This window comes from Ranitomeya imitator, chromosome 1 (assembly GCF_032444005.1).
Source record: "Ranitomeya imitator isolate aRanImi1 chromosome 1, aRanImi1.pri, whole genome shotgun sequence".
Lineage (NCBI taxonomy): Eukaryota > Metazoa > Chordata > Amphibia > Anura > Dendrobatidae > Ranitomeya > Ranitomeya imitator.
Window position 1 is genome coordinate 420,230,302 of NC_091282.1, and position 12,824 is coordinate 420,243,125.

Here is a 12,824-nt window from a genome sequence, read left to right on the forward strand (position 1 = left end):
TACAAAATGGGTATGGGGTGGAGAGAGATGGTGTGTTACACTCCAAGGTGTTCCCCAGGTTGCCTTTCCTGAGCTTCGATCTTCATGCTCTCGTTTAGTAGGTGTCGGAAAGTAGGCTGCATTAGGCCTAAAAAATGGGGAATGGGGTGGAGAGAGATGGTGTGTTACACTCCAAGGTGTTCCCCAGGTTTCCTTGCCATTGCTTCGGTCTTCCGACTCTCGTTTAGTAGTTGTAGAAAAGTACACTGCATTAGGCCTAAAAAATGGGTATGGGGTGGAGAGAGATGGTGTGTTACACTCCAAGGTGTTCCCCAGGTTGCCTTTCCTGAGCTTCGATCTTCATGCTCTCGTTTAGTAGGTGTCGGAAAGTAGGCTGCATTAGGCCTACAAATTGGGTATGGGGTGGAGAGAGATGGTGTGTTACACTCCAAGGTGTTCCCCAGGTTTCCTTGCCATTGCTTCGGTCTTCCGACTCTCGTTTAGTAGTTGTAGAAAAGTACACTGCATTAGGCCTAAAAAATGGGTATGGGGTGGAGAGAGATGGTGTGTTACACTCCAAGGTGTTCCCCAGGTTGCCTTTCCTGAGCTTCGATCTTCATGCTCTCGTTTAGTAGGTGTCGGAAAGTAGGCTGCATTAGGCCTAAAAAATGGGGAATGGGGTGGAGAGAGATGGTGTGTTACACTCCAAGGTGTTCCCCAGGTTTCCTTGCCATTGCTTCGGTCTTCCGACTCTCGTTTAGTAGTTGTAGAAAAGTACACAGCATTAGGCCTACAAAATGGGTATGGGGTGGAGAGAGATGGTGTGTTACACTCCAAGGTGTTCCCCAGGTTGCCTTTCCTGAGCTTCGATCTTCATGCTCTCGTTTAGTAGGTGTCGGAAAGTAGGCTGCATTAGGCCTAAAAAATGGGGAATGGGGTGGAGAGAGATGGTGTGTTACACTCCAAGGTGTTCCCCAGGTTTCCTTGCCATTGCTTCGGTCTTCCGACTCTCGTTTAGTAGTTGTAGAAAAGTACACTGCATTAGGCCTAAAAAATGGGTATGGGGTGGAGAGAGATGGTGTGTTACACTCCAAGGTGTTCCCCAGGTTGCCTTTCCTGAGCTTCGATCTTCATGCTCTCGTTTAGTAGGTGTCGGAAAGTAGGCTACATTAGGCCTACAAATTGGGTATGGGGTGGAGAGAGATGGTGTGTTACACTCCAAGGTGTTCCCCAGGTTTCCTTGCCATTGCTTCGGTCTTCCGACTCTCGTTTAGTAGTTGTAGAAAAGTACACTGCATTAGGCCTAAAAAATGGGTATGGGGTGGAGAGAGATGGTGTGTTACACTCCAAGGTGTTCCCCAGGTTGCCTTTCCTGAGCTTCGATCTTCATGCTCTCGTTTAGTAGGTGTCGGAAAGTAGGCTGCATTAGGCCTACAAATTGGGTATGGGGTGGAGAGAGATGGTGTGTTACACTCCAAGGTGTTCCCCAGGTTTCCTTGCCATTGCTTCGGTCTTCCGACTCTCGTTTAGTAGTTGTAGAAAAGTACACAGCATTAGGCCTACAAAATGGGTATGGGGTGGAGAGAGATGGTGTGTTACACTCCAAGGTGTTCCCCAGGTTGCCTTTCCTGAGCTTCTATCTTCAGGCTCTCATTAAATTGTGGTTAAATGGAACAACTGCATTTGGCGTACTAGTTGGTTTGGGGCCTACTATCGGTGTCTGCCACTCCTTGCTGTTCTCCTCCACTGAACAAAGCTGTGCCGCCTGTTTACTACGGTTGCCAATTTTGAACTGCATTTCGACTACTTACTGATTTGGCCCTACTCTCTGTGTCAGCCTCTCATTCCAGTTGTCCTCCACTGCAATGCCCCCTGGTTATTCCTGTGTTACCAATTTTGAACTGCATTTAGCCCACTTTCTTCTTTGGGCCTATATCTGTGTTTCCACTTCATCGTGCCCATTGCCCAGCCAGTGATAGATGAGTCTGCTGGTACATTGACCCATAACGCAACATTCCCCGTGCACGCTACACAACAACATTGTGACCCTGCTGAAAGTCAGGTTGCTCTTCCCGCATACCATACCACCTTACACGGGGACAAAGAGGAAGGTGCAGATGAAAGTGCAGGTTCCTTCATCAGGTGGGGGGAGGAATACTAGTTGGCGACGTCACTGGCACAGGGCCTCTCATAGTACGCAAAAGTGTTGCTGCCGGTGGGAGGCGCCCCCGCCGTGCAAACACACCGCTGTACTTTGAGGGGCCCTGTGCCAGTGCCAATGCCAACGAGTGGGCCCCCCCTGCTTGCTCAGGTTCACAGCACTTGCAAAGTTGAAATACTTACCTCTCCCTGCTCCACTGCCGTGACGTGGTCCAGATTTCCTGGGCCCACTAATTACTTGAACCAGCCCTACCCCCCACAACTTTAGCCAAATGACCCCCAATTTCAAATGCCTTCCAATTATTATAAGGTAAATTACGCTTGACAAGCTTCATTAAGAAGAATGGATGGTTTTGACATTAAAATGGGCACTCTAGGTGTTTTCCTGGCCCCCACTCACTGCCGACTATGCTGCCCCATTGACTTGCATTGGGTTTCGTGTTTCGGTCGATCCCGACTTTACTTCATAATCGGCCGATTTCACTCGACCCGACTTTGGACATAGTCGGGTTTCGCAAAACCCGGCTCGACTCTAAAAAGGTCAAGGTCGCTCAACTCTACTGAATATGTTTGCTCATACAGTCAGAAAATAAATTAAACCTCTTTCTAAAACTTTATATTTTGCAGTGTTAATTATTGTGGTAGAAATATTAACCACTGTCAGATTTTATGAAGCATTGGAATTTGCTGTCAGAACAGTTGAAGTGTCACTGTTCACATTATAAGGCATCACCTGTGTTTTGCATCTAATAAATCCAACTTCTGATTGTGTTTTCTGCTTGGTTGGAACCAAAATCATTTTTTGGCAAGCTGGATGTACCTGTCACAGTTCTATCAGATGGACTTGCAAGATGGTTCTAGGAAGGCCTCCTTTTTTCCCCACAATTGAAGCACCTTAAGAGCCTGCATATTTACATAGTAACATAGTAACATAGTTAGTAAGGCCGAAAAAAGACATTTGTCCATCCAGTTCAGCCTATATTCCATTATAATAAATACCCAGATCTACGTCCTTCTACAGAACCTAATAATTGTATGATACAATATTGTTCTGCTCCAGGAAGACATCCAGGCCTCTCTTGAACCCCTCGACTGAGTTCGCCATCACCACCTCCTCAGGCAAGCAATTCCAGATTCTCACTGCCCTAACAGTAAAGAATCCTCTTCTATGTTGGTGGAAAAACCTTCTCTCCTCCAGACGCAAAGAATGCCCCCTTGTGCCCGTCACCTTCCTTGGTATAAACAGATCCTCAGCGAGATATTTGTATTGTCCCCTTATATACTTATACATGGTTATTAGATCGCCCCTCAGTCGTCTTTTTTCTAGACTAAATAATCCTAATTTCGCTAATCTATCTGGGTATTGTAGTTCTCCCATCCCCTTTATTAATTTTGTTGCCCTCCTTTGTACTCTCTCTAGTTCCATTATATCCTTCCTGAGCACCGGTGCCCAAAACTGGACACAGTACTCCATGTGCGGTCTAACTAGGGATTTGTACAGAGGCAGTATAATGCTCTCATCATGTGTATCCAGACCTCTTTTAATGCACCCCATGATCCTGTTTGCCTTGGCAGCTGCTGCCTGGCACTGGCTGCTCCAGGTAAGTTTATCATTAACTAGGATCCCCAAGTCCTTCTCCCTGTCAGATTTACCCAGTGGTTTCCCGTTCAGTGTGTAATGGTGATATTGATTCCCTCTTCCCATGTGTATAACCTTACATTTATCATTGTTAAACCTCATCTGCCACCTTTCAGCCCAAGTTTCCAACTTATCCAAATCCATCTGTAGCAGAATACTATCTTCTCTTGTATTAACTGCTTTACATAGTTTTGTATCATCTGCAAATATCGATATTTTACTGTGTAAACCTTCTACCAGATCATTAATGAATATGTTGAAGAGAACAGGTCCCAATACTGACCCCTGCGGTACCCCACTGGTCACAGCGACCCAGTTAGAGACTATACCATTTATAACCACCCTCTGCTTTCTATCACTAAGCCAGTTACTAACCCATTTACACACATTTTCCCCCAGACCAAGCATTCTCATTTTGTGTACCAACCTCTTGTGCGGCACGGTATCAAACGCTTTGGAAAAATCGAGATATACCACGTCCAATGACTCACCGTGGTCCAGCCTATAGCTTACCTCTTCATAAAAACTGATTAGATTGGTTTGACAGGAGCGATTTCTCATAAACCCATGCTGATATGGAGTTAAACAGTTATTCTCATTGAGATAATCCAGAATAACATCCCTCAGAAACCCTTCAAATATTTTACCAACAATAGAGGTTAGACTTACTGGCCTATAATTTCCAGGTTCACTTTTAGAGCCCTTTTTGAATATTGGCACCACATTTGCTATGCGCCAGTCCTGCGGAACAGACCCTGTCGCTATAGAGTCACTAAAAATAAGAAATAATGGTTTATCTATTACATTACTTAGTTCTCTTAGTACTCGTGGGTGTATGCCATCCGGACCCGGAGATTTATCTATTTTAATCTTATTTAGCCGGTTTCGCACCTCTTCTTGGGTTAGATTGGTGACCCTTAATATAGGGTTTTCATTGTTTCTTGGGATTTCACCTAGCATTTCATTTTCCACCGTGAATACCGTGGAGAAGAAGGTGTTTAATATGTTAGCTTTTTCCTCGTCATCTACAACCATTCTTTCCTCACTATTTTTTAAGGGGCCTACATTTTCAGTTTTTATTCTTTTACTATTGATATAGTTGAAGAACAGTTTGGGATTAGTTTTACTCTCCTTAGCAATGTGCTTCTCTGTTTCCTTTTTGGCAGCTTTAATTAGTTTTTTAGATAAAGTATTTTTCTCCCTATAGTTTTTTAGAGCTTCAATGGTGCCATCCTGCTTTAGTAGTGCAAATGCTTTCTTTTTACTGTTAATTGCCTGTCTTACTTCTTTGTTTAGCCACATTGGGTTTTTCCTATTTCTAGTCCTTTTATTCCCACAAGGTATAAACCGCTTACACTGCCTATTTAGGATGTTCTTAAACATTTCCCATTTATTATCTGTATTCTCATTTCTGAGGATATTGTCCCAGTCTACCAGATTAAGGGCATCTCTAAGCTGTTCAAACTTTGCCTTCCTAAAGTTCAATGTTTTTGTGACTCCCTGGCAGAATCAATGCACCTATCTGTTATATTACAATCTAAAGAACTGAAGCTGACAGGCATTTGCATTTTTTTCTTGTCTATTACTGACATTTTGTGTTTTCAATACAAGTTTAGGACAGAGCATCTTTTTCTCTTTAGGCCAGGTGTAGATCATGTTGTTCTCTATTATGTCTCATTGTTTCTGGAATTGTCTCTATGCCTGAACTTGTATTTCCTTGGCTGGATGACTTTCGCAAGTCTTTGGTGTTTTGTACACCTAGCTATATTCATGACACTAAACAATCGCTACAAATTATGGTTAACCTTACCTTATTTTATATGGGTCACTACTGATGGTGTTTTGATACAGTGGGGGAAATAAGTATTTGATCCCTTGCTGATTTTGTAAGTTTGCCCACTGACAAAGACATGAACAGACTATAATTTTAAGGGTTAATATTAACATTGAGAGATAGAATATCAAAAATAAAATCCAGAAAATAACATTGTAAAAATTATATACATTTGCATTTGCAGAGAGAAATAAGTATTTGATCCCTCTGTCAAACAAGACTTAATACTTGATGGCAAAATCCTTGTTGGCAAGCACAGCAGTCAGACATTTTTTTGTAGTTAATGATGAGGTTTGCGCACATGTGAGGAGGAATTTTGGGCCACTCCTCTTTGAAGATCATCTCTAGATCATTAAGATTTTGAGGCTGTCGCCTGGCAACTCGGAGCTTCAACTCCCTCCATAAGTTTTCTATGGGATTAAGGTATGGAGACTGGCTAGGCCACTCCATTACCTTAATGTGCTTCTTTTTGAGCCACTGCTTTATTGCCTAGACTGTGTGTTTTGGTCATTGTCATGCTGGAAGACACAGCCACGACCCATTTTTAATGTCCTAGTCGAGGGATTTTACGGTACAGGGCTCCATCCATTCTACCATTGATGCAGTGAAGTAGTTCTGTGCCCTTAGCAGAGAAACACCCCAAAACATAATGTTTCCACCACCATGCTTGACAGTGGGGATGGTGTTCTTTGGGTAATAGTCAGCATTTCTCTTCCTCCAAACACGACGCGTTGAGTTAATGCCAAAGACCTCAATTTTTTATCTCATCTGACCACAGCACCTTCTCAGAATCATCCAGGTGTTCTTTGGCAGACTTCAGACAGGCCTGCACATGTGCCTTCTTGAGTAGGGGGACCTTACGGGCACTGCAGGATTTTCAACCTTTACAGCGTAATGTGTTACCAATGGTTTTTTTGGTGACTGTGGTCCCAGCTGCCTTGAGGTCATTAACAAGTTCCCCTTGTGTAGTTTGAGGCTGATCTTTCACCTTCTTTATTATCAAGGTTACCTCACGAGGTGAGATTTTGCATGGTGCCCCAGATCGATGTAGATTGACAGTCATTTTTTATTTCTTCCATTTTCTTACTATTGCACCTAATGTCTCCTTCTCACTCAGCGTCTTACTTATGGTATTGTAGCCCATTCCAGCTTTGTGCAGGTCTATGATCTTGTCCATGACATCCTTAGAAAGCACTTTGGTCTTGCCCATGTTGTAGAAGTTACAGTCTGACTCATTAATTGGGTCTGTGGACAGGAGCCTTTTATAAAGATGACTATGTAAGACAGCTGTCTTTAATGCAGGTAAGGAGTTGATTAGGAGCATCTAACTGGTCTGTAGGAGCCAGAACTCTTAATGGTTGGTAGGGGTTCAAATACTTATTTCTCACTGCAAAATGCAAACAAATTTATAAAATTTATACAATGTGATTTTATGGATTTTATTTTTGATATTCTATCTCTTAATGTTATAATAAACCGGCCACTCCAGCTCAGATGCTAAAGTCCGGAAGTGGACGGCAAAATGGCTGACCAAGGATGAGCCCTGTGTCAGTGCCAGCAGTTGGAGAGCTGTATCATGGGTGACTTGAGGTCCCAAAAAGACCTGTTTCAGAGCACTCAGGAACCATGGAGCACTCTGCACCATATGATTGTCATGCTCTCACAGCGGCGTGGCCCACTCCAACGCCCTGTCCAACAGGAGGGATATAATGAATCTCACCTTGGCCTGCTCTGAGGGGAAAAGTGCAGCCAAGAGATCAAGGTGTATAGCACACTGGCTCACAAATCCCCTACATGACTTGCTATCACCAGATAACTTATCTAGCAGCGGGAGGCGGGATAAGTTCGGAACAGGGGTTACAGTGGACAAACTAGCTGCAGCTACACTAGCAGCCTGAACAGCTACTGCAGTAACATCCACAGCTGAGGTTGTGCGTTCGAGAGCCGCCAACCTGCCCTCCAGCTGCTGGATGTACCACTGCAGTCACTGTTCATCCGCCATTACTAGCCAGACCCTGGCACTAGTATAATGTTAGGGGTGGCAGAAAGCACCAAATAATATAAAAGAGGATATAAGGTGAGTTTGCAGTCCGGAGTCCACTGTGCAGATATGACACCTGCTGCTTAGTAATGACGGACAGTATATGGCGGTATAACATAAACACATGCGGGTTAACTTCACCCGGTATGTAGGAGGCGAACCCAGTTGCGTCACCACAGTGCGGCAATAACACAGACTGAACGCTAGTGTTTTGGCCCCAAGGACACGGGGTTCGATTCCCTCTAGACCCACTAGTGGTCACTGCCACAACTGCGGTGCCAGGGAATAACTAACTAAAGATTTATCGCACTATGTGTGTACAGCGACGCTCTGGCGGGAGCCACTAACCACCCTAAGCTTGGGTCAGGAAAGCACACTATTTGCACACGGCGCCGCTCTGACAGACGCTGCTGTAGAAGCAGTACTGTTCTGCCTTGTGCTGAATTGCACAATCTGGCACTAGTTATCTCTAATCACCCACACTCAGTCAACAATGCTAGGGAAGGGGATAATTTAGGAGCTTTCATCAGACTGCATACACACATCCACGATTCTGGATTTACACTAGCGCATGGCAACCTTTTATAGTTGTGTCCTTCCGGGACCTTCCCCGTGGTCCAATCAGGACCGCTTCAATGAGAGGTCGTCCCAAGAGCATGCTCGGCTGACAAAAACAGGACTTATTACCTGGAGCATCTGCTCGCCGCTGATTAATGCTGGTTACAATAGCTGAACCTGGGACGTCAGCAGTAACCAGACACTCAGCATCAGCTTGAGCAAGACGTTGGGACTGACATCTCTGCTGACCAGGCTCCTCTGTGGCTGGGAAAGCATGGTAGACTGCAGAGGACATGATTCGAGATTCCCCCTGTGCAGCGGCGGGAACTCGGCACCTAACACATGGGGACACAATTGCTGTGAACTTTCCTTGGAAACTTACGGGTCTCACTATTCATTTTTACACCATTAAAAAAAAAGTTTTCATATACAGTATTTACTATAAACTGTAATAGTTGTGTAACTGACTGTCACAAGTGTGTCACGCAAACCTGGGAGATCTAGAGGTAGAATATCACTGCATATTGTGAATCACAGATCTTCCATTTAGCCTATGTGTTTGGATCCCATATTAATGTGGTTTCCTTTGGAGCGGAAGAGGTTAGCAACCGTTTCTATGTGGAACAGAAAGACGCAGCTGCTTCTGATCTGGTCATTAACTCTTCCTATAAAACCTGGCCAGACCCTCTCTGTCTTGTCATTGAAATCTCTGCTTCCATGCTCTTAGGATGCTGTGCTCAATAGGCATTCATTATTGCTATTGGAGATTCGTCTTCCTGTGCTGGGTGCTTAAGCTAAATGTTTTGGAGAGAAGTCGTTGTAGAGGTGTTCTGTAGTACGTGTGTCTTTATCTCGTGGTCCCTGTTCCCGTTTAGTTTATTCCTCCCTATTCAGCTTCCTATTGTTGGTTGGTGCTTTTGGATGATAGAGAGTTTCTGTTATCCCTGTTTAGTCTTTTGTGACTTGTTCACATTATATTTCTTTTCCAGGCTCCATGGGGTGTGAGAGGGGACAGTCCAGGGATTAACAGGAGTACAGTGAGTCGGGTCTCTCTACCATTAAGAGTAGCCCAAGGACAGGGATAGTGTCCCAGCTCCAGGGACAGTTTAATGCCCCCTTCCCCATCTCAGGCCATTACAGAGATTGTGAGATTGACATTGTGAGAGTGAGATTGACCCCCAAATTTGGTATCTTATACTTACTTTGCTTCTAGTGCAAGGGCTATTATTCCAGCAGCCATAGGTGCTGATGCCGAGGTTCCAGTGTGACTGTCTGTGCAACGCTGTCGAAGATCTGTAGTGATCTGAAATAAAATGGTACATTATTTATATTACACAAAAAATAAGCTATCATACAGCTCCATTGGAGGAAAAATTTAAATTTTACGGCTCTAGGAAAATAGAAAAACAACAGCAAAATTTTTTTTTTTACAAATTTCTGATTTTTTTTACACCACTAAAATAATGAAAAATCTGGACATGTTTGGTATCGCCATAATCGTATTGATGAGGAAAATTGTATTTCATGGTCATTGTAACACGAAAAAATTATTTCCAAAAAACAAAGTCAGAATTGAGTTGTTTTTTTCACAACTTCACCACACTTGGAATTATCCTCCCATTTTCAAATACACTATGTGGTAAAATGAATGGTGTCATTCAATAGGTCAATTCGTCCCACAAAAAGCAAGCCCTCATATGTCTATGTATACGGAAAAATAAAAGAGTTATGGCTCTGGGAAGAAAGGGAGGAAAAATGGAAACTAAGAAACAAAAATAGGCTGCGGTGTGAAGGGGTTAAAAGATATTTTAGACTTGGAGGAACATGATTAATTTGTACAAGTAAATCAATGGCTCATACAAAAAGTATGGTCAAAAGCTGTTAAATGGAAAACTCACTCAAAAATAAGGGTGTACCCCCTCCAGAACTATTTATTTATCATATAGACCCCCCCAAGAGTTGGACACAGGGGGGAATCGTCAATGGTTTAAAAGATGTAAATAATAAAATACTAATATAAATGTATAAAAAAAATGTTTTATGTTGAAACAGTCAAATCAGCAACTAGGATCAGGTAGGGAAACACTTGCTCTTTAAGGGAAAATTATCTCATACATTATGGTTTTACCGATACTCCTTTCCTTTATCATCTCCTACCCTGAGTTGATTTTGATGAACAAGTGTCTTTTTTCAACCGTACTAACAAGGTACAGTGGGGGAAATAAATATAAGATCCCTTGCTCATTTTGTAAGTTTGCCAAATGACAAAAACTTGAACAGTCTATAATTTTAAGGTAGGTTAATTTTAACATTGATAGACAGAACATCAAAAATAAAATCAAGAAAATCACATTGTATAAATTATATAAATTTATTTGCATTTTGCAGTGAGAAATAAGTATTTGATCCCTATGGCAAACAAGAATCAATGCTTGATGGCAAAACCCTTGTTGGCAAGCACAGCAGTCAGACATTATTTGTAGTTGATGATGAGGTTTGCGCACATGTCAGGAGGAATTTTGGTCCACTCCTTTTTGAAGATCATCTCTAAATCATTAAGATTTTGAGGCTGTCATTTGGCAACCTGGAGCTTCATCTCCCCCCATAAGTTTTCTATGGGATTAAGGTCTGGAGACTGGCTAGGCCACACCATGACCTTAATGTGCTTCTTTTTGAGCCACTCCTTTGTTGCCTTGGATGTATGTTTTGGGTCATTGTCTTGCTGGAAGTCCCAGCCACGACCCATTTTTAATGTCCTGGCAGAGGGAAGGAGGTTGTCACTCAGGGTTTTACGGTATATGGCTCGATCCATTCTCCCATGGATGTGGTGAAGTAGTCCTGTGTCCTTAGCAGAAAAACTCCCCCAAAACATAATGTTTCCACCTCTATGCTTAATAGTAGGAAGTTGTTCTTTGGGTCAATGGCAGCATTTCCCTTCCTCCAAACACAGTGAGTTGAGTTAATGCTAAAGACCTAAATTTTTGTCTCATCTGACCACAGCACCATCTCCTAATCACTCACAGAATCATCCAGGTGTTCACTGGCAAACTTCAGAGAGGCCTGAGCATGTGGCTTCTTTAACAAGGGGACATTGCGGACACTGCAGGATTTTAAACTTTTTACGGCGCAATGTATTACCAATGGGTTACTTGGTGACTGAGGTTCTAGCTGCCTTGAGATCATTAACAAGTTCCCCTTGTGTAGTTTTAGGCTGATCTCTCACCGTCCTCCATGATCAAGGATACCCCACGAGGTGAGATTTTGCATGGTGCCCCAGATCAATGTCGACTGACAGTCATTTTTTATTTCTTCCATTTTCTTACTATTGCACCAACAGTTGTCTCTTTCTCACTCAGCGTCTTAATTATGGTTTTGTAGCCCATTCCAGCTTTGTGCAGGTCTATGATCTTGTCCCTGACATCCTTTAAAGCTCTTTGGTCTTGCCTATGTTGTAGAGGTTAGAGTCTGACTGATTAATTGAGTCTGTGGACAGGAGTCTTTAATTAAGGTGACTATGTAAGACAGCGTTCTTTAATGCAGGTAACGAGTTGATTATCTAACTGGTCTGTAGAGATGGTCTGCAAAGAGGAGTGGACCAAAATTCCTCCTGACATGTGCGCAAACCTCATCATCAACTACAAAAAACATCTGACTGCTGTGCTTGCCAACAAGGGTTTTGCCATCAAGTATTAAGTCTTGTTTGCCAGTGGGATCAAATACTTATTTCTCACTGTAAAACGCAAATAAATTTATATAATTATACAATGTGATTTTCTGGAATTTATTTTTGATATTCTATCTCTCAATGTTAAAATTAACCTACCATTAAAACTACAGACTGTTCAAGTCGTTGTCAGTGGGCAAACTTACAAAATGAGCAAGGGATCAAATACTAATTTCCCCCACTATATCTATCTAATTTATTACAGAAAAAACCTTAGATTAGAATTGGAAGTAACAGCATTATTATTTGTAGTTAGGAATAGTAGTAGTCACGTCATTTCCGAGTAGATAGAACAGGATACTCATTCTGAGTTCTCTAGCGTTCAGCACTGGAAATAATGTGTACTAATGACATATTGTATTACCTCACTGTATATACTGACAGTGTCAAGGAGTTTATCTAAAGACAATAAAATGGTCTCATTCATTGTCTAATTCCTGCAACATTAATTTAAGGTGTCTATCTGTTTAGTTCTTTTTCTATTATTCCATTTTTCATGTATGATATATAGCACAACATTGCTATGTAAAACAAAAGGATCAACTCCCCATCCTCAGTGTCATATCCTTTATTTGGATCCACTAAATCATTTTGAAAGATTACTGTAAAGACTTCTTGAGGATTAAATGGTTTATTTTAAACATTTCATTCTGATATATTCAGATTTCCTGTTAGTGCCAGAACATCTGTATTCAGATAACAGACAACTTTGTACAATCCAATACTAATGCATTTGGAAAAACACATCCATAATTTTATTTTTCATCTGATAAACATGGTAAGAATGTCTGAAAACCCGCTGGCGTCGCATGGGGGCAAAAGTCCCATTTTCATGTAACTGTGTAACTTATTAAACATTTTTCCACACCAAGAATATGCTGTATATATA

General features: G+C 42.3%; 1 protein-coding gene across 3 annotated transcripts in view; it reads right to left on the bottom strand.

The window, feature by feature from the left end:
* The window catches only part of PCSK5 (proprotein convertase subtilisin/kexin type 5), a 748,165-nt gene that overhangs the window by 399,125 nt on the left and 336,216 nt on the right, over window positions 1–12,824 (bottom strand). For all 3 annotated transcript variants that reach the window (XM_069763164.1, XM_069763172.1, XM_069763182.1), the window contains exon 9: window positions 9,414–9,514. In XM_069763164.1, the coding sequence (XP_069619265.1) occupies window positions 9,414–9,514 (101 nt within the window). The remainder of the gene's footprint in view (window positions 1–9,413; window positions 9,515–12,824) is intronic.